Source organism: Triturus cristatus, chromosome 7 (assembly GCF_964204655.1).
Source record: "Triturus cristatus chromosome 7, aTriCri1.1, whole genome shotgun sequence".
NCBI lineage: Eukaryota > Metazoa > Chordata > Amphibia > Caudata > Salamandridae > Triturus > Triturus cristatus.
This window is the reverse complement of record NC_140590.1, coordinates 388,324,743-388,348,119: the sequence shown is the minus strand read 5'-3', so window position 1 is coordinate 388,348,119 and position 23,377 is coordinate 388,324,743. Positions and strand designations below refer to the sequence as shown.

At 42.6% G+C, this 23,377-nt stretch overlaps 1 protein-coding gene across 3 annotated transcripts in view; it reads right to left on the bottom strand.

Moving 5' to 3' along the window:
• Window positions 1-23,377, bottom strand: part of LOC146809756 (scavenger receptor cysteine-rich domain-containing group B protein-like) — a 450,060-nt gene that overhangs the window by 55,640 nt on the left and 371,043 nt on the right. For 2 of the 3 annotated variants that reach the window (XM_085616608.1, XM_085616609.1), the window contains 2 exons: window positions 22,988-23,155; window positions 9,418-9,519 (listed from right to left, as the gene is read on the bottom strand). In XM_085616608.1, the coding sequence (XP_085472734.1) occupies window positions 9,418-9,519; window positions 22,988-23,155 (270 nt within the window). The remainder of the gene's footprint in view (window positions 1-9,417; window positions 9,520-22,987; window positions 23,156-23,377) is intronic. The other variant, XM_085616607.1, reaches the window with a different exon arrangement.

Below are 23,377 nucleotides of genomic sequence, written 5' to 3'. Positions count from 1 at the left end.
GTACCTATATAAGGGCATAAATCAGGAAACCTATATACAGAATATAAATCTACCCACAACACCTGCTCCAGTTTCGTATGAACGACATTACTAAATCCTAAACATACTAAACATGTTTAAAAGAGACTATCGCATGATAATCGAAAACATGCTAAAACATATCTAAAAATATATGTCCTAAACAATGCATTACAAACACATTGCTATGCATAAGGTGCTGTACATATTTAAAAGCAATGTTTCATTCTAAGTATATGCGAGCATTAAAAATGCCAACAAGAATGAACCAGAAATATATACATATGATGAAATGGCTCGAAAGTACAGAAGAAAAACCTATATACGGAATCTAATTCTACACACAACAAGGGATTACCATCATACACAAGGAATCCATCCAGTGCACCACCAGATATAACAAAATCACTCCAGCCATGGAACACCTTAATTTCTGACTCCAAACAGATAGTAAAGCCACCATCAAGGGTACCCTCGCCTACCATCCTCCAGGACCATGTTCAGCCTTCTGCAACTTCATTGCCGACTTCGTTGCCCCCTTCACCATAGACTCCAACTAGTAAATTTCCCTTGGCGACCTCAACCTTCATCTCAACAACCACAATTACATCAACACAACCAACTTCTCAACAGCATGAAGAACATCGGACTGACTCCACGTGTCCACAACCCCATGCAAACCACAGGCCACACACTAGACCCCATCTTCACCTACAGCAACCGCATCAGTGACAACCACACCACGTAACTTACCTGGACGAACCACACCATCGTCCACTTCAACATAGCCTGCTCATGGACCTGCGCCCCCAGACTGCCTAACCGCCCCCACCGTAGCTGAAGCAAAGTTCAAAGGACACACGGATCAACGCCCTCAACACCACCCACTCAATCTCCACTAACAACCTAGACCAGAACATCCGAAACTTCAAAAATTGGATCACCAACTGGTCTGACAGCGTCTCTCCCATCAACATGAACACCCACAGACGGTCCACCAAGCAGGCTAGCTGGTACATTGAAGACCTCAGAACCACTAAACGACACTGTAAACAACTGGAAAAGAAATGATGGACCTGCAAGTACACAACTGACAAGACCACCTTCAAGACAGCCCTGAAACCCTACCACATACAGTTGAGAGAATCAAAGAAAAAGGCCTTAGCCTCACGCATTGAATCAAGCTACAATAGAAGCAATGAACTCTTCAACATTGTCAATGAATTCTCCAACCCCTCAGCTGTAACAAACATCAGTATCCCCTCACAGAAACTCTGCAACTACCTTGCAAACTTCTCCTATGACAATATCACCAACATCAAACCCTAGCCTAAGGCCACTGCCTTTTTCATGCAACACAATGTCCCCGCTACCACCACAGAAATCTGACTAACCAAATGAAGCCATCTCACCCCACAGGACACCGCCTCCATAATGAATGTGGTCAACTCCCGGGCCCCAACCAACCCATGCCCTCACCACATCCTCAACCTAGGTGAAGCCAGAATCAACCACATACTCATCACCTTGTTCAACACCCCAATTGCCATTGCCACATTCCCTGAGGACTGGAAATACACAGAAGTCAATGCCCTACTAAAGAAACCATCAGCACACCCCAGCGACCTCAACAACTACCTTGTTTTTCCCCTGCTCCCCTTCCCGGCCAAAGTATTAGAAAAAGCCATCAACCAATAACTCTCCTCACATCTAGAATAAATCCTTATTCTCTACTCCTTCCAATTAGATTCCGTAGCAACCGCAGCACTGAGACAGCCCTCATCGCGGCTACAGACGACATCTAAGCTCTACCCGACTGAGGAGAGACTGCGGCTCTCACCCTCCTAGACCTCTTTGCAGCCTTTGATATGGTCTCCCACCACACACTCATCACAAGAGTTCATAAGATAGGCATCCAAGGAGCCGCTCTCAAATGAATCGCTTCTTTCCTCAACAGGAGAGCGCAAAAAGTCCACCTTCACCTCTGGACCCAAGGAAATCATCGGTGCAATCCCCACGGGTCCTGTTTCAGCCTCACACTCTTCAACACTTATATGACACCTCTGGCCAGCATCGCCAAAACCCATGGACTCAACATCATATCTTACGCTGAAGACACACAATTCATCCTCTCCCTCTCTGAAGACACCACCAAGACCAACTTCCACCACTGGATGACAGATGTCACCAACTGGATGAAGGACAACTGCCTAAAGCTCAACTCAGAAAAGACTGAGGTACTGATTTTTGGAAACAGAAGCTCCTCGTGGGACGCATCCTGGTGGCCCTCAGAACTCAGACCTACCCCCGCTGATCACGGTAGGAACTTGGCATCATTCTGGACAACAAGCTACCCATGATGACACAAGTCAACTCTGTTTCCTCCTTCTTCTTCATCCTCCGCATGCTTCACCAGATATTCAAATGGCTACCTCAAAGTTCAAGATGCACCATCACTCATCCTCAGCCGACTAAACTACAGCAACGCACTCAACGCAAAGATCGCAGCTCACCCCCTCAGATGACTACAGACCATACCGAACGCCGCAGCGAGACTCATCCTGGATCTCCCTAGCCGAACCTACAGCACCCCCTACTTCAGGGAACCCCACTGGCTCCCTGTACAGAAAAGATGCCAGTTCAAGCTCCTGACCCATGCTCACAAGGCGCTATAGACCTGCGGACCAGCCTACTTGAATTACCACCTGAACTTCCATCAGCCCACCAGCGACCTCCACTCCGCGTCCCTTTCTTTAACTCTCACCCCCTGCATCCTTCGTAGCAGATGCAGAGGTCGCTCCGTCTCCTTCCTAGGATCAGAGACATGGAACAAGCTACCCTTTCATCTACGGAAGTCCCCTTCTTTTTCAGAGTTTCGCAAGTCCCTGAAGGCCTGGCTATTCCGCGAATTAATTTCACCCTGCCAGCGCCTGGATACCCTCACGGGTGACAAGAAGTGCTCCACAAATCTGCTGACTGATTGATTAAATAACTACCCGTACTAGAAGGGACAGGGGGATTTCAGGAATTTGACCCCAGATGGCTCTAAGAGGCTTATCTTAACAGGGCTGTGTGAATAATTGAGTGTGTTGACATGCTTTGTGTGTTCACATTAAATGCTGTTTTTTCATAAAAGCTAACCTTTGCCTGGACAATCCTCTTATTGCTGCTGCTGTTTCTAAGTTGAGTTATGAGCCTGTATATGCCTAGCACCCAGTAGCGGTCCGTGGAGGGAGTTCGGTGGGGCAGTGAGGTGGGGCGGGGGAAATGTAAACACCGGAATATGGATGAATGGAGGTAAGTACACATTTACATAAATAAAACGAATTTCGTTGCACGCGCTGCATCGCATTTAAATGTGTACTTACCTCCGTTCATCCATATTCCGGTGTTTACATTTACCCACCCAGCCCCTTCCCCGCCCGCCTCACTGCCCCACCGAACTCCCTCCACGGACCGCTACTGCTAGCACCAGCCTCCCCCTGAAGAGCATTTTACCGCCATATCCACTCTACCATAGTCATGTGTTGTACTTGGCCCAGTTGGTGGAACCCATGGTAAGTCAGGCCTCTGCACATCAGGAGTAAAGGTCACAACGCCCCCGGTTGGCCCAGTAGCTTCTGCTTTCCCCATGACCCTCTGAAAGGGGTTCTGCTTGTTACTGAATGGTAGGCTCATATCAAGCAAACTAGTTGTTTACACCACTGTTCCCTGTTTGCCTCTTCTCCTCCTATTGTTTCCATTAAAATCAATTGCACCTCAAGATAAATGGTAAACAAACAAATAATTTATTTGAAGAGATAACAAAGAGAGGAATTGAATGCTGTAGGTGAGGTGAGTCTGACCCTACCCCTAAATCTATGCACTCTCCCCAGTGTTAGCAGGACTGGAGTTGTAATAGGGAATCAATCCAGCACAGATGCAGGCCTTTCCCCCAAAGTCATTGATTTTGGAGGAAATGGAGAATATGTTATCCCGCACCCCCAAATATATGCACTTTCCCCAGTGTTTGTGAGACTGTTCTTAGATTAGTAAACCTGACTCCTTAAACAGATGCACTTCCCCCAATGTGTGTGAGACTGGAATTATAATAGTAAATCTGCCCCCAAATAGATGCACTCCCTTCAATGTTTGTGTGTCTAAATTAAGAATTCTAATTTTGCCCCCGTTCTCTAAAATACATGCACATTCACAAATGTTAGTCTTAAATCTCAATGCCTCCAAAATAGAAGCACTTTCCCCAATGTTTGCAGGACTGTAGTTAGAATAGAAAACCTTACCCCCACCTTCCCAAATACAAACAACTTTGCCAATGTTAGAAAGACCGAAGTTGAACTAGTAATTTCCGCCCCCCACCTGATCCTTAAATCCATGCACTGTCCTCAATGTTTGAGGGACTGGAGTTAGAATACTGAATCCGATCCCTACCCCAAAATATATATGCACTTCCCTAAATTTAGTAGGCGTTAGAATAGTAAGTCTCCCTCTTCATGAAGAACAGTAAATCTCACCAGCAAAATATATGCACTTTCCCCAATTTTGTCAGACTGGAGTTGGAGAAATAAATCTACCCCTCAAAAATCTATGCACTTTTTCCTATGTTAGCTGGACTGAAGTTAGGATAGTAAATCTCACTCCCCCAAACAGAAGCACTTTCTCGATTTTAGTAGGACTGTAGTTAGAATAGTAAATCTCATCCCGGCAAAAAATAAATGCACATTTTCCAATGTTACCAGGACTGGAGTTAGAATAGTAAATCTGACCCTTACCCCACATATATACTCTTTCTCCAATGTCTTTAGGCCAGGAGTTACATTTTTAAAACTGACCCCTCCAGCCACAACATATATTCACTTTATATAATATTAGGGGGACTGGAGTTAGAATTGTAAATCTCCCCCAAATAGAAGCACTTCCCCCAATGTTTGTCCAAATAGAGTTAAAATAGTAAATTTGACCCCATTCACAAAAGAATATGTATAACCTATTTCCAAGGTTAGTAGAACTGGGGTTAAATGGTAAATCTCAACACCCTCCCACCATATAGAAGCATATTCCCATATTTTAGTAGGTTTAAAAATAGTATAAATCTCACCCCCATTCCTAAAAGAATATATACAAGTTTCAAAATATTAGTAGGACTGGAGTTAAAATAGTAATTCATTCAATCCTCCCCAAATATAAGCTCTCTCCCCACTGCTTGCTGGACTGAGGTTAGAATAGTAAAACAGGCTCCGCTTCACAAAAAATAAATTGAATTTACCCTAATGTTAGTAAGACTGGAGTTAGAATAGTAAACATCTCTCCCGACCCCCAAATAGAAACAAGTTTCCCAATGTTAGTATGACAAGCATCCTCGGACCAGTTCAAGGGCTCTCCATACCACTCGAGTCAAACTATTCTGGATGATGAGGAGTGAAACCCCGAAAACGGTCCTAGGATGCTTGTTTCCAGTCCAGGGAGGACCTGGCCTGGCAGTTCGGGTTGGACTGTTCTTATTGGGCGCAGGGTCAAGACTGATTTGCATATGGCTGGGTTCAAACTGGAAAGGCATGGGGAGCAAAAAAACGATGGATTTCGGCCCAGATCTCTGTACTGGGGTGAACATAGGACATTGTCCTGCATTCTGTCTGTTATATTCTCTCATTTGTATGTACCACTGCTTTGTTCAGAACCTGCATGTAATCACCTGGTCTCCTAGTTACGGGGTTTCACTGGGGATTCTAGATTGTTGGATCCTTAGTGAAGCTCGGCTGTGGAGCTGAGAAGGTGCTTTGGGGGTCGTTCTCTACTACTTTAATAAACTCCTTTCTAAGCATGGAAGTGTATCCTATAATCTTAAAACTGTCCATCAATTTTTGTTTTTGCAATGAAAAACATGACAGCAAGGGGAAGTGAAAACTTGTGAATGATCCCCACGCCATAGGAGAATTCTCCATGGAGAGGGGTTCATTGTTCGTTTTATTACCAACTGAAAATCCTGCTTTGGAATTTTTTTTCAATTAAAAAAAGTTGTAATTTAGATGTATGGCTTCGCCATGTTTACAGAGGGGGTCATTGTTCGTTTTATTACGAACTGAAAATCCTGCTTTGGAATTTTTTTTCAATAAAAAAAGTTGTAATTTAGATGTATGGCTCCGCCATGTTTACAGAGCCGCCTTTCAAGTTTACAATGCATTTCCAGGAACCACCGCCACAGCAGTTTCTGGAAATGTTAGAGATGTGTACCGGGGCAGTAGATATCTCTAAATATGGTGGGCGGAGTGCCTTCTCCATGGCGGGAGTAAAGTACTTTGCATGGCAATGCTAATAACTATGTACGTCAATAATTAAAACAGCTCCTCAGTCTGAACATTAGCCTGATAAATTTGGTGGAGCTGTGTCTTTTGTTCATTGTACCAGTAGCGGTCCGTGGAGGGAGTTCGGTGGGGCAGTGAGGCGGGCGGGGGAGGGGCAGGGTGAGGAAATGTAAACACCGGAATATGGATGAACGGAGGTATGTACACATTTAAATAAATAAAACGAATTCCTTTGCGCACGCTGCATCGCAAAATGCGATGCAGCGCACGCAACGAAATTCGTTTTATTTATTTAAATGTGTACTTACCTCCATTCATCCATATTCCGGTGTTTACATTTTCCCACCCTGCCCCTCCCCCGCCCCGCCTCACTGCCCCACCGAACTCCCTCCACGGACCGCTACTGCATTGTACCCATTCTGACACTCAACTACTTTTATTGTGAATAAAGATCAACCAATAGCAAAACATCAGACAGTTTGTGAAACCATTGAAAGCAGTAGATTGACAGCTCACTTTAGTTTCTGATATAGGCCTGCTGGCTGAAAGCTCTGACATTCCTACATTATTTAGGACCTGAGGTTTTTAATCTCCTTCTCTGAGACAAAGGCTATGGGCTACATTAAGGCAAATTTGGCTTATCCTCTCACTGGCCTGAAAGAAATCACTTATAGCTAATTGACACCCATGCTCAAATTTGCTAAAAAGCACACAATGCAGTGCAGCAAGTAAAGTTGCTGTACTGCACTGTGTGAATGGTTGAGGGCACAGAGACAGAATATTGAGTAAAAAATATCGAATTGCACAAATATCGTGGCAAAAATATTGTGGGTCAGGAATATTGACAGATATTCTCGTGGTCAATAATATCGATTTTAGGTAAGCAATATAGGTAAGTAATATCGATTTAAAAAATATCGAAGTGTTTATTATCGTTTGCAAAAATATAGCGGCCTATTAGGATGGTGACCCACCCGCCACCCTTCCATGATTGACCCCCTGCCACATTAGGATGGCTGGGGGTCCGCGGCGGACGGGAAGACCGTCCGCCGCTTTTCCGACGGTCAACACGTCGACCGGGCGGAAAACTGCCACAACATGGTGGCGCTGTCTGTAAGACACCGCCAACCATATCAGGATGCCGGCGGAGAGCAACCTATCCATGGCGGCAACGCCGCCATGGAAAGGTATACGGTTTTTGCTGCTGGGGGCCTGTGGAGGCCCCCAGGATGTTGGGGGGATGGGTGGGTGCACATGGGGGGTACCTATGGTACCCCCCTGCATTTGCATGTACAAGGTGGCAGGCACCGCGCGGTGCCTTTCACGTTATGCATGCAAATGCACTACATGCATTTTTTACATTGCGGCGGGTGCTGCTTACAGCACCGCCCGCCGCAATGTAAACAATGCGGGATGCATCCTAATTTGAATGGCGGGACCGCCTCACCTATGGCGGGCGGTCCCTTTTGCCATTGCGGTCGAATTTTTATTAATGTTATGTATTTTAGAATATATTTTATATGTGTGTGATGTTTGTTTTTTTGTATAAGAATGTTTGTATTTTTATTATATGTGTTAAAAATTTGCGTTTTCAGTTCCGTAGTGGATTGTGGGATTATAAGGAAATAGGGTGGGAAGTAATTTAATTATATAACATTTATTGAATAATTTTATTTGTTAATATTTGTGTAATTGTGATGTTATAGTGTTAAATGTGTAAATTAATTTATTATTAATTATTTAATAATTAATTGTTAATTAATTTAAATTAATTCATTAGCAATTAACTATGATAATCGTGTCATTAGTTTTAGGTGTGTGTTGTGGTGTTTATAGGTGTAAATGGTGGGAACGGTGGGAGTAATTTATTTTTTATTGATAAATTATTAATTCGTTGTGAATTAATTTTAATTTATTAGTTAGTTATTAATTATGGTAATTGTGTAATTAATTTTAGGCGTGTGTTATGGTGTTTATAGATGTAAATGGTAGGAAGAGTGGGAAGTAATTTATTTTATATTGATAAATTAACAATTAGTTTTTCATTAATTTAAATTAGTTATTTGGTAATTAATTATGGTCCTTATGTAATTAATTTTAGGTGTGTGTTGTGGGTATTATAGTGTTAACGAATGTGTACTCAATGAATGTTTATCTTTTTTTATTAATAATATTGTTTACGTTCAATATTAATTACATTAATTATGGAAATACATTTAAATAAAAATATGTGCTGTAGAATGCAGCACACATGCAAAGAGGGAGAAATTAGGAGAAATTAAAACATTTCTCCTCCTTACGCCTGCCTCAAGGAGGCACAAGATTTTGGATCAAATACCTTTCTACAATTCCCTTCCTACATTTCTAAAGCCAGCATTGAGATTGGCTTTGGAGAGGAGAGGGAGGCTGACTGGGCTGCTTCCTGTGAGGAGCAGAGACGACGAGGGACCAGACCGGGCTGGTGAAGGTAAATTTACGTACTTTTTTTTATTAAACCGCCCACGCATCCACGTCCCCTCGCGACATCCTCTGCCTCCCCCCTCCCCCCCCCCCCCCAGAGCCCCACCCGCGAGTCATGTCAGCCACACGCTGCAAAGAGCTGATTATTTTAGTAGATGTAGTGTTCACCAAGCAGGTGCGCAGACTGCCTTTACATATTCAAGAAAAGCTGCATTCCTTCGCTCTACTAAATTTGTTGTATAAACCAAGATTACCAAATCCGAGTAAACAACTTTGAAAGGGTGTGTAATTTGTTTTTTGTCTGTTCTACCTTGTTCTCTAACTCTGCCAATAGTATGTCTTTCAGTAACAAGTTTCTCCAAAACTGCATGACCAAAATGGTAAGAAATGTGTGATATTTTGTGTTTCTAGACAACCAAGAGTAATTGAGTTGTAGATACCCCCAAAATCCTCCTCTGTGTGGCATGCAATTTCACAACCAATTACATATTCTATGCATAAAATCTTAACCAATGAAATAAGGCATGACCATCGTTGGGCTCAGGCATTGGTGGAAGAAGAAGAGATAAACATGGGAAAATGTTGCGTCGGAACAGAACCACACAGAAAGCGGGTACTAAGACTTGTGCAGCTTCTTTACCTGCGTACGTCTCTTCGATGGGTTCCAAACGGGGGGGAGGGGGTTGAGGCAACAAATCTGGGTTGATGGGAGGTGGTAAGCCGTCAAACCACTGGTCTCTCTCTGTGAAATGGCAAAGAGGAATATATATTTACAATAGTGTCAACACTTTTTTGTCTACATGATCACATGCAGGATGGCACAGATTACAAATGTTCTCATTATCTGACATTGTGTTGTGCATGGTGTGGGGTATGGCTTCTTGTTTTAACATCAGAAATACAATACATCTCATTCGTTCCGTTTGAAAGTGAAATCAGTTGTAACTTAGATGACACTTAGAGCAATTGTAGGGTCAAACGGGAGCAAATGAATAAATTCTGAATTTTGGCCCTATTCATGTTTCGTGCAAGGAAATTAAAAGATACTACTTAATGTCAGTCAAATGAACCAAAATTAATTAAATTATTACGTTTAATCAAGTTATTTATTTATCACCAAAATATATCAATAATCAAGACATTTTACACTCAAGCGCACAGGACACCACCTGACACCTTATGACTAATATTGACAGGAAGGTTTCTCTAATGATGCAGCCTCTTTGGATGCTTCCTGTCTCCCTCCCCTGGGTGGTGCTGGGGTTCGTCTCTTTGTCCACTAAGGCAGTCTGTTTCAGGTGAGACATGTGTAAAGCTGTCATCCTAGAGGACCGTGAAAGAACATAGACTAGTGTACCAGACATCTGTCATGTAATCCAGTGGTTTGGGAACCAATCCCCCATTTTTTGGGAGCTAAATTCAATTCAACTTCGCAAAACTCCAGCAGATGAAAGTAAGTGTCAAGCAAAATCTCCCAGGATAGCATGTTTTAGTACTATGTTCTAAGTACTTCATGAATGGGGTGAAACCATAGAGGTTCCCCAGGGAGAGACAGGAGAGCGGCCATTTAGATGTTTCTGAACATTCCCTACCTCATACCTCTGAGTTTTCACATACCCTCCTAATTTCTTTTTCCACCTCTCCTGCACTCACAGTAACACAAACAACGGTTATAGGAGGTGTTCAATCGAGGTGGACAACTTCAAACGCCCCATTTACCCTGGTGTTGGAAGGAGGGGAATTTCCCTACTGAGAAAAACAGTGCTCACTGTGCTAATGCATATTTCCTCTAAAATGATTTACACATAAATATAATCACAAACTTAGATTAGTATGCCCGTGAATCACAAAATACATTTCTGCAAATAGCATGTAAATGGTTTGTGTTTAAAATATCTAAAACTTATTCGTATTTTTCACTTAAAACGGACGCATAATGGGCATGTTGGATGGCCCTCACTATCTGTGCAGAAAATGACACATCTTCGAGGCTCTGCTCAGTTGCTGTTCTCCCACTCATGGTAGTGCCTCTCTGGGGAAATCACCCTTCCTTAGGACCCACATATGTAGAGATGCTCGGCGCGAGGAGAAATGCTAAGAAAAACAAGCACTAGCAACCTCAATCGGTCTTTGCCCCAGTAGATTGAGCTATTGGTTTCCCAATTGTTTTTCCAATGACACGCATGTGTGTGACTCAATATGCATGCACATGCACATCCAGAAGTCTTGCAAAGGATTTTCTATCGAGGAAATCCCACTCCAAGATGGACGCAGATTACATGTTGTGGCGCAAAGTCACCATCATTTATTTGCGCTTAAATAAATGTTCATTTGCAACATGCTTAATCATCATTTCTATGCGTGCACTTGCTATTAGATTTAGTGAAACAAGTGATTTATATGTTTTCTATTAACTGTAGTTAGAATATGTGCATCTTAACATTGACAGGAGTCGACACGGGTCTACGTGCCCAGCTCCATATTGAAAATAAAACATTACATTTCTGCTTGCTGTGCGTAACTCTCTTTCTGTTTGAGACACCAGTGTCACTTCATTTTCATCAAATGCATTTAGTTTACTATGTGATGGTCATGCTTGTTGCAAAATATTGGTTGGACGATGATTTATATCCTAGTGATAATGCAAACCCAGAGACAGGTCAAGCCCCATCGGAAAACGTGAGCAAAAAATGGTAAGCAACGACTAAACACTGTCCAGAGAAGCGTCTTCTACAGGCGTATCAAGACTTCTACAGGATCAGGGTGAATCACAACACTCAATTCAATTCAATTCAGCTTTATTCGGTACAAATTAATGTCCATAAAAGCATACACAATCACAGTCACAAATACAAAGTATGAACAACTTATAGCAGACATAATCACACATCATTAAACAGTATTATTAGTTAAAAAACAATAATTTACACCTTTAAAATTACATAACTACATCTAAAAACACATGCTTTTCCTCAAATTGATGCATTTGTTTAAAAAAGTAGCAGTATAAAAACAAATGTCAACAGATTGTAAATTAAAAATCAGTTTCATAGCTTGCTCAACCGTACATGTACCATATTTAACAAACATGGGTTTTAGCAGGATAATACGAAAGTTAGAGTAGAGCTTGCAGAATAATATAAAGTGCATTGTGCTCTGCTTGGAAATCCCGTCACAACTACAAGGACCTACAGGGTATTTCCTCATTACAGGTTGTGCCACCAGATGATGCACTGTTCCAAATCTCAATCTGGTCAGCACAAATTTATGCGTCGGCCTGGTGACAAGAGTTAAATAGACAGGAAATCCATCCATGGACAAGTATCTGTTATAAAACATAACAGTGGACAAAGTACCAGCAATAACTGTTCTTTTCCTCTCAACAAAGGCTAGAAAAACCCTTTTTAACTCGATCTTAGGGATCAATAAAACAGCGTTCGGATCAGTTACAATATTCAGGTTAAAAATATCCGAAAAACACATAATAATGTATTTAATCCAGGGTATTGCTATAGCTTTATCTAGTCGCATACAATCCTGGATAATAACCCTAGTAAAGGATTTTTCTTCATTCAGCCAAATAGACCGCCAAACCATCAGAGGTCTAAGTGACAAAAGATCGGATAGATAGTTCACATTTAATTCTTGGTGACATAATGCATTAGAGGCCGAAGTGGGTAAACACAAAACTTTTTTAAGGAAAGAATTCTGTTCCAGTTGCAATTCATGTACGCCACTGTAACCCCAAATTCCTGCCCCATATAATGCAATCGAAACACATCTAGCCTGATAAATTTTTGTCATATCTCTGGTCCTACGATCCCCAATTTTCTGGGCAAATCTAAAAATTCCATGTGCATTTCTAGCCATTTTATTGCGTATATTATTAAATTCATGTGTCCACTTTTTATCTTCAGAGAAAGTTATACCTAAATAACAGAATTTGTCCACCTGCTGTACTTTTAACTTGTCAATAAAAAACCCTTTCGCTATATGTTTACATTTCTTTGGGCCACAGATCATTGTATACGTTTTGCTTTTGTTGATAACTAATTTTTTATCATTAATAAAAGAAGCAAAACTATCCATTAATCGTTGTAACCCTATCGGGGTTCTTGATAACAATACAGCATCGTCGGCGTATAGTAACACCGGTACTGGGACACCGTTAATCATGGGAGCATCTGCGGGTACTTCTTTTAAAATTGCATCAATGTTATTTATAAATAAAATAAATAAAAGCGGTGCTAAAACACAACCCTGCCTTATACCTCGTTTAACGCTAAAGTTCCGGGTACATTCGCCCTTCTTACCAAAACGTACACATGTTTTTAATCTCTCATACATCCTGGCAAGAAAATAAATTATGCCCTTTGGCGCCCCTATTTCCAACAAGGTTGACCACAACATAGAGTGGTCGACCATGTCGAAAGCGCTGCTTAAATCTGCAAAGCACATATAAATATGGCCAGATTTGGCTTCGCTATATTTCCCGATCAATAATTCTAAATTAATGCATTGATCGAGTGTACCCCTACCTTTCCTAAAACCATATTGGCTATCTGACAAAATACAGTCCTGTTCTACCCATTCTTCCAGTCTAACTAGCATAATCCTACTCATAACTTTTACCGAAGCATCCAATAATGAAACTGGTCTGTAATTTTTTGCATCTGACCTGGATCCTTTCTTATATATTGGTACGATTATAGACTCCTCCCATGTTAACGGAGGGTCTGTACAAACCGCGGCGTTAAAAACAACAGCCAACAATGGACCCCATACTTCTGGGGCATCCTTATATACATCACTAGGGACCCCATCTGGACCTTGGGCCTTCCCTCCCTTGCTTGCCCTAATCCCCATTTCCACTTCTTCCACAGTAATCTCAAGTGGTATAATCGGCCAGCTATCTGTCCCGACGTTAGTGTTTTTATCTGAGTCGAAAATACTTGAGAAGTGGGTAATCCAGCCTTCACAGGAGACATTTGATGTTAACTCAGGCATATTTGTCTCCTTAAGGAATGGGGAGTTGACTGTTGCCCAAAATAATACAGAATTAGAAAGTTCTGCCGCCTGGTTAAGAGAGTCCCAAGCCTGGAGCTGTAGAACCTTCTTCCTTGCTTTAATAGCACTTTTATATTCTAGCCTCAGAGTAGTTACTAGTTTTTTATCCCTAGGTCTTATTGCTAGGGCCTGTTTAAGATCGGTCAGGGCAGTGGAACAGGTTTTGTCAAACCAGACCAAGCCAGGTTTTTTACTACCCCTACTACCGCTTGTAAACTTAGCGTTAATGGCATTGTTGATTCCTTTAAAACTAGATAAGACCCGCTCATGATCTAATCTATTTTCTAAAATAAAGACAATGTCTGCTAAATTCTTCATAATAATAGATTCAGTTAGTTCAGATGCTTTTGCACCTATCCACCTCAACCTTACCCCATTAACCCGGTGTGCTTCAATATTTCCAACCATAGTCCCTGTCTCTCTATCATTCCCTTCCCACAAAGTCATGGGCACAATAATACAATTGTGGTCACTGGTGCCCATTATCTCCATTTCCAGTGGGGCAAAACAGTCAGCAATACTGGAGGATACCAACACATGATCGATTACAGAATTGGCACGCCAATTCCTAAATGTGGGGATAGGTGAACCATTACTATCCCTGCAACAATCCAAAATTTCCAGGTCAAGGCACCCCATTAATGTATTCAGATTTTCCCCATACATATCATGCCCAAAGTGTGGGACCTCCCATCCAGCATTATTTGTAACCCCACACGCCTTTGTGGATAATAATTCACATAATGAGACATTGAAATCCCCACACCAGATAATATCAAATACTTCGTTGGAATTCAAACTTAGGTTCTCAATAGCATTGGCCAATTCGGTTACGATTCTGCCCCTGGTGCTATCAAAAATGTTGTTATAATAATTGATCAGAAGGAAGTTACGGCTTTTGCCTTCTCGGATCCAAATCATCTGTATTAGATCACCTACCGGCACATACTTTATCACCATCATCTGGCGGTGGACCGATACAAGGGTGAGTAAACCCCCCTTAGCTCTTCCCGGTCCCTCTCCATATGCTGGTAGGTTATATGAAACAAACCCCTCAAAATCAATGTTATCTTTGCACCAGGTTTCCTGAAAACATAGGATATCATACCTATTAATGAAGGAATTCCAACCCGGGTCTCTGCTTTTGGATTTCAGACCAGCTACGGTCCAGCACACCAACCTGGAGCATATACCTGTTCTGGTGGTAATCCCACTAGTGGGACCTCGGGCGTTTCCCTCCGTTGTGCCAGCCTCATAAGTTTGACCCAGTTCACCTGTATTCATACTACCCTCTTGTGTGATCTCAGCCTCATTCTGATTAGACACAAATCCAGGGACCAAGGTTGTTATTACAGATATTACAGATATACAATCCTCTCTACAGTCCTCCAAATTGGGACCCTCTTTCCTTCCTGTACATATCCCCGTCTCTTTTGTGCGTCAATCGTTAGAGTCCAGAGTACTAAGTGCAAGAAATCTATTCTGTGTAGGAATATCAATATGGGGTTTGCAAGTGAGCGGATAAGTAGAACTTCTAGTATTGTCCCTCCGATTATCATTAAGGTGATTATAAAAGTATCCTAGTGCTCGGGCACATACATTGCCATCTGAGAATGGGAGGGATGCCGCTCTTAGGAGGACTGTAGTAACATGCTGTGGGTATTTAAAGTTAATAATTACACAGTCCCCCTTTAATCTTTTCCTATCACTCCCAATCCAGTTGGCTCTCCTGGTTGTCAGAATATTATCAGAAAAATTCAATGGGAAACCACATTGTCTATTTAGCCACGACAGGCATTTGTTTTTTAGGGAATCATGGGTTTCTTGAAAACCCCTGTTATCTAGCGGTGGCACATTAGTAAGTACCACCACATAAGGAGCACACTCAGGTGGGAGATTAACAGCGCCCTTAACGTTATTTTCCTTCCACCCATTTATGTTATCTATAGCAGGCAGAGTATTGCTAATTGAACGCGTGCTCATTTGGGGTGTTACCAAGATAGCACTATCATTCCCTTTATTCCCTGTGGCTTTCTTAGCAGTGTCTCCCTGTGCTTGGCTCTTATCTTGGTTGTTAGTGGTGTCAGTTACAGCAGTTGTAACAGTAGTAGCAACAGACACCTCTCCTTGTTTGTCTAAGGCCTTACTTAGCAAACCACCCAATCTGACAACTTCTTTTGTTAACTCCTCTATTTTTAAAACCAGTGGGTCTATAATATCCCTAATCTTGATACCAATAATCTCCTCAATGTTAGTAACAATACTATCCTCAGTCCCCCCCTTATTAATTTTCCTCAGGACAATATTTTCCGTGTCTTTATAATGATGAGTCAGCTGGTTTCTGCCCATTACGCAGTGTCCTCTTTTTAATCGGAAGTTTCCTACATGTTCTAACTGCCCGTACTTTTGGGGAAGATAAACATTGCTCCACCGTATCAGGACAGTCATCTATTATTAACTCATTGGGGGTAGTTTGTGCGGTCTCGAGATGTCCCCTCTCTGTTGACTCTACCACTCCCGAGATACTAGTGTCGGAGTGATTGTTCGCACCCTCCGTACTAGGGGTTGATAGACCTCTTACAGGGCTCTCTAGATGCGGAGTACTACTTTTCCCCAGCGACTGTCGTCTTTCCGAGTTAATCTTACTGACCTTCTGGACCAAGTAATTATCCATTGTACGTGGCCCCATAGAGGGTTTAGATCTAGACATATTGTAAATTATAAATCGTCACACCCCCGTCAAAAGCTTACTGAATTGATATAACGTTCAATCCGTTAATATTTCACATAAATTTAAAATTTTAAAAACATTGGCTACGGCTAGCAGATAACTCAATATCACCCCCACAGCTTCGTGCGACTTCTATACACAGAACCAGCGTCCCTGGCCCAGTCCAGTCTCCTCAGGCCTCTGAGGGCCACAGAGGGCCCGCCCTTTGCCCGGGCTTAGCCCGCGCGCGGTCCCGCGACGCGGGGGAAGTGCGGGGATTAAATGCGCCTCAGTGCGCGCAGACGTCGTTGGCGGCATTCCGGCCGCAAGGGAGCCTGGGGGTTGTGGTCCGTGTCCTCCTCACAGCAGCCGCAATGAGAAGAGCTGCGGCGGCGGGAGGAAAGGAGCAGCCCGGTGTCTGTCGCAGGAACCAGCAGCCTGCACCACGCCAAACTCTGCCCCACAGTAAGTCCGCAAGGAGCTCCACAACACTCATATGAGATGATGGATGGCCGGGCTTTGAGATCACCCAACTCCTATTCTTATGACTGATATCCTCTCATCAGAAAGGAGGGTAATGGTCAAAACGATATGTCAAAGACAGAAGAACTGACTGACCTGAAAACCACATGATCGAATACGATTCAAGAGCAGACCCGAAGAACAACGAAGGAACTGGTAATCTGAGAGTTTGAAGGAGGGGAGTACCTTTGAAAAAGAAGTAATAGAACCATACCAAAGTCCGAATTTAAACAGTGAAAAGTAGTGTGCGCAACAATCGCAAATGGAAGTGGCTCTGAAATGGAGAGTCCCTCCGAAAGACCAGGTGTGAGCTTCAACCCTCTAAGATAGCGATTGGAAACAACTATAGCCCGGAGTAGAATCATGCTCTTTCCGAAGTTGACTCTGATAACACGTAATGCAAATGTTGATAAAGGGAGATAAAGAAAACCCCATAAAGATTTTTTATATTGACTTCCATTTCTAATGCACATAAAATAACACTGACCAAGAATAATTATGCACGAGTCTTCATCATAGAGTGCCCAGGTGTAACGATACAATATTGTTTCTCACAGAGTGATGTGTACTGATTACTTAGGGATTTATTTTAATGGTGGTAGGCAAAATGCGCGCCTGACCTATAATACAATCAAATTGGGTTGGGATAAAGAGGGCAATTCTAATCGCATACCCTTTTGGTCACAATATATTGGCCACTCAATAATCAATCATTGATATTTCAGAAATGCCTTTAGATAACATGTATATCAAAGGAAAAAGGTGGATAAAGTAAGTAAAATTCCTGGAAAATCAAGCTTTAAAATCAAATGAAAAAAAAAGTATATAAAAAAACTATATATTTAACATTATCCTCTTAGTGTACAAAGCTTCAAGTGAAGGATAGGGATGAACATACAATTTCCTAGAGAAATGTGCTACACTGTGATCCTCTTCCAACCTATAGAATATCCAAGCTTTTATTGGTTTCTGGAATTTTGGCTGCACATATCCTCCACACTATGCAGCAAATCCTTGACAATGTATTGGCTAATGTCCACAACCAAGAAGGGCAAAGGACAAAACAGGATTCCATGGTCAAGGAGAGCAAACATACTGACAAACTGGAATCACAGTATGCAGGAAATGTAGCCATTAGTATAATATTCAACCCCACTGCTTGAACAGATATCCTACGCAGTGACCCTCAGCATCACCTTTGTAGCAGATAAAGCATATGTGAGAAAGTCATCCTTTTTGCCCTGATCACCCCCTTTTTATGACTGAGACTGGTGGTAACTGACTTTGACTGCACCCTGGGCTCTGCTAACTAGGCCCAGGGCCAGTGCTCTGATGAAAAATGGTAATTAGGTGTAATTACAATTGCCACTGACAACCTACCTGTAAGTCCCTGGTTTATGGTAGGGCACATAGGTTTAGAGGCCCAGCAGCTTTGAGGCACTCAAGTGTGCACTGCTGTGTCGCCTGCTGTCGTTTTAAATGTCAGCCATGCTTTGCAAGGTTAAACTGAAATTATAAGCGAATTCGACTTTTGAATTTAAAGGTACTTCCAAAGTGGTAATCAACCTTATTTTTACATATAAGTCACCCCCATAGTCGCGCCTAGGTGTCCCTGGGGTGGGGTGCTATGCCATAGTGAGGGGAAAACTACCAATTTCGTTTTTCCCCATTGTAGCTTTTTAACTCCATAGGCTAACATGGGAATACTGTAATACAGTGTAACTATTGACAGGAGTGAGTTAAAATAATATTTTAGGACTAAAACAATTGGTAATGATAAATCCAACACCTTGTTTCTGTCCAACGTATCATAACTAATACAGAAAATACGTTATTGAGTTTTCTTTTCTATGACCCAAAATTCCGTCTTCTAGCAGCCTCTCCTGATTGGCCAGCCTTAACAGGCTTAGCCACACTGCTTTGATGAAGTGATCAGTGGCCTGCATGGAGACTGAGGTTATCTGGTGGGTGGGCTCTGCAGCTGCAGAGAACAGGCCTGGAAGGGGGCTGGGTAAAGCAAACTAGGCTTCAAAGGGAGCTGGACAGTAAGGAATGCCAGCCAGGCCAACCCTCTTTTACTGTACCCCCCAGCCAGATGGGAGCCACAAGAATGGAATTGGCAAGAGCTCTGGAAGGGGAGTGTCAAGGCAAAGGAGCCAGGGTAGTAGGTTGGCTTAGCCAGTTCTTACTCCCAAGGAGAGAAATTATCCATCTTGAATTTTAGAGTACAGTGCTTTGATGGACAACAATGTGCCACACATTGGAGGAAGCTGTCATGCTTTTGGTTGTCACCCTGCACCCCATTGGTCAGGGGTGCACCCCTATTTGTCACCCCAGAACATTGGATAAGTATGTGATAGCTGCATATCAAATTAGATCTGCTGCCTGAAACTACAAGGAGAAGAAGGACTGCCCTGCTGGAGCCCTGGTCCGCACCAAAAATGATTGCACTCCAAAGGACTGCTCCTGCTGTGCACTTGGAACTACAGCCCTGAGGACTTTACCTTGCTTCAAAAAGTATAAAGGAGTGGACTCCGTGAAAGCAACAGGTTAACATACCTCACCTGCACCATCTTACTCAAGAAGTCCCTAGCCTGGAGTGCGTCCAGTGGACTTTTAAGGGTTTTGGCTTGAATGATGTCATTTTCTGATCATTGGTGAACTTCCAGCTAAAAATGAGTGTGCTTCAGTGTCAGGGCTGGTTGGCCATTCATTTCGTTTTCATGATTGTCCCTTTATAGTTCCCCTTTCATTTCTTTGCTTCTCTTTTTCTTTGAATAATTTTAAGATAACACTACAGCTCTTCAAGAAGTCGTAATGGGTCACTTGCATTCAACTTATTTAATCTGCAGATCACCACCTCCCACTTGGCTGTTGTCATATATAATGTATCGTTGTTTTACCATTCTAAAAGGGTCAACACTTTGGTTCTAAATGTGCCAGCCATGCTTGAACTTTAAAACATTGCTAAATTATTTACAATACCTTGACAAGACAGACACGCGCAGCTATATTTATTCGTTATTGCATGCACATGCCCACAACGTTTAGGCAGCAGCAGGTTTTCTTTTTTCTACTTGCATTCTTTTAGTTTATTGTGCATATGTTGTTGGAATTTTGAGAGTTTTATTGCAATTGTGTCAGAGAGTGAATGCAAAAATGAGGCAGTATATGGATGAATAAATGCATGAGTGCAAAGATGAGTGATAGAGTGCATGGATGATGACTTTTTGAGTTCTGAATCCATCAGGCACATTCATTATTAAGCTAGACCTATTGGCATTACCAGTGCCTGGTAATTCTTAATTTTAATGAAGGTGGGTCAATTTGGGGCCTCCCACATGAATCTAGGGATCAGGATAGGCTCACTCTGCCACTAATGTCCTTTATGTTTGACCGTTTCCCAATATGGTGGTCAGTGCACAGTATTGGATAAGTGGGTGGGGGCTCAACAGAAATATCTCAGTAACTGCCAGTCAGTCAGCACAGCGAATTCACGAAACCTCCATGGAATCATGAGTCCTCAATAGTTGATTAGAGAACAAGGACCCTAACACAATGCTATGCCTTTATTTGTGAATACATAGAGGGTTCAAAGATTAATGATCCGAATATATCTAACCTCTTCATGCTCAAACCACAAAACTTTCTAAACACTAATTACTCAAATACTACTGCATGGATTTATACCAAGTAAACAAAGGCACTTCCTTAGTAAAGCTCTACTGCCATGCCAAGTTTTGTGTAGTTTTGTTCAGTTATTTTGTTGAGGAGCAAACAATCATATAGGAGTTAAAATGGGAAATGTCGTGGCACCATTGCGGCAACACCAGAAACGACTGGCGTCTCTCCATGGCCAGTTGAAGGTGCTTCGGGTAAACAAGGCGGAGCACTCACTTCTTACCTTGAATCAAAAATACAACGAGGGAGGAAACAAGGTCGACTCCATGCTGGCCCGCCGACTCCGTGCACGCGTATCCCATGTCCATATAGCCACGGTTAAAAATGAAGATGACACATGGGCTACCTCGGGAACTGATAAACAGCAGGCATTTCACACATTCTTCTCTGCCCATTTAGCCAAGGTGAAATATCCCATGAAGAGACCGATCCATTTCTTGCCTCCTGTTTATGGCCGTCGCTTGACCTCTCCCATGCACAACAACTGGAGGCCCTGTTTTCATTGGACGAGCTCCAAAGGGTTCTGAAAAGTCTACTGATAGGTAAGACTCTGGCCCCAATGCACTTTTATCACTTGTTTCTACCCCAACTCCAGAACTCCTTCCTCAGGCTTTTTAATTCTCTCTGTGACAGTACCAGCTTGACCCCCACAATGACTAGGGCTAGGATAGTTCTTATAACCAAGTCAGGGAAAGACCGGACGTTATGCACCTCTTATCGCCCTATCTCTTTCCTCAATACAGATGCCAAACTATATACCAAACTTCTGGCAAATCATTTGGAACCGTATCTTCCTAACCTGATAGACCCAGACCAGGTGGGATTCATACGCCAAGGGGCAGAAAATATATGGCGAGTAGCCCACCTGGTTGAAAAAGTCCAGCGGCATAGTATCCCAGCATGTCTCCTCACTCTCGATGCTGAGAAAGCATTTGAGAGGGTAGATTGGACCTTTCTCAGAGCAGTACTACAGAGGATTGGGCTAGGACCGGTTTTGGTGTCTCGAATCATGGTGTCTTATGTTGCCCCTTCGGCGCAAATCAGAATGAACGGACTCCTTGCCCCTCCTGTGCATATCCGCTGGGGCACTCTTCAGGGATGCCCACTATCCCCTTTATTCTTTGCCCTGGCAGGAGGACCCCTTGCGATAACCATCCGCCACTCTGCCACAATCAAAGGCATACCTTTTGGTGGCGATGACCACAAGATTGCGCTATTCGCAGGTGACCTCCTGCTCATCCTGACCAACCCTAGGGACTCCCTTCCTTCATTAATCACACCACTTCATAAGTTTGAACGCGTCTCGGGCCTCAAAATCAACATAACTAAATCGCAGGCGTTGAACCTATCACTTCCCCCTCAGGAGGTTCTTGAACTATGTTCCCTCACCCCGTTTCAATGGGCTGCCCACTCGTTGCGATATTTGGGCCTCTCTTCTCCTCCTCCTCTAGAATAAGTATGCAAGTAGGCAGCCCCCCACCCCCTACTTAGCCAAAAATGCGTCCTCATGTCCTTTTTGGATGCAATGGTTGTATTTTTTGCTAGAAAATAGCACTAAAAAATGCAAGTGTTGCAAATCAAAAGCTGCTTGCATTCTGTTTATTCACTTTGGTCCCATGCTTACACATTATGATTTCTACTTCAATGGACATGAAAAGAAAATGCTCAGATCTTTTTGCATTTCGGAAATCAATAAAGACTTGGCTCTTTAATCGATAGGCAGCCATTACTTAACCTCGTTTGTATTACTTCTCCTTTTGAGTGGCAGGGCAGCAGTACCAAGACGCCTCAGGGCAATCGAGCGCTACATAAAATTAAAAATCAAATCAAAATTCCATAACATGGCATAATTGCATAATGTTGTAAATTTTGCATGGAAAGCGTAATTCAAAATGCTGGACATTATGCGGGATTACCACATTGTAAAGAAAATGTCACCAGTGGCTAAATATTGATCCAATTAATTAGCTCCGGCATTTAAAACTACTGCTATAAAGACTCGCAGAAGTTACTGTTTCGATATGTGTGAAATCAATTATTCTGCCACATCTACTACACTGATGCCACAGATGACACAAGCCTCCTAGAACACAAATGTTTTTTTGTATCAACATTGACTTCAAAAGTCTAATAACGAAGCACGTTCTTCAAATGATTACAAGAAGACATAAGAACTTGAAAATGGTCTTAGGGCATGACCTCCAGTGGAGGTTCCCCCAGCAACTCCTACCTCTTGCAGATTCTGTAGACTGTGTCTGTTTGGGCTCAGTAGGTTTGGCGGTGGTATGGGGCTGAGCAGACGTTGGGAAGAGCTTCAGCAGGGTCTGAGTGGTACTTTCTCTCTGTCCAGCAATAGATTGATCCTGGCCTTCAACAGGTCTTGACACTGAGAGTTCTTCTAGAAAAAAGATGTTTATACGCAGTGTTACACTCAACATAACCATGCATATATCACCTTTAGAAAGGAATACCGAGATAGTTCTAAACAACTTTCATGCACTATGCAAAACAGACCTCTAACTACAAACATTGGCACTTGAGTGCGCTGCCCTAGGAGAGCCTCACTTGCTTTTAATGATGTTCAGGGGCACTTGCCTGATGGGTGCAGAAACAGTGAGAA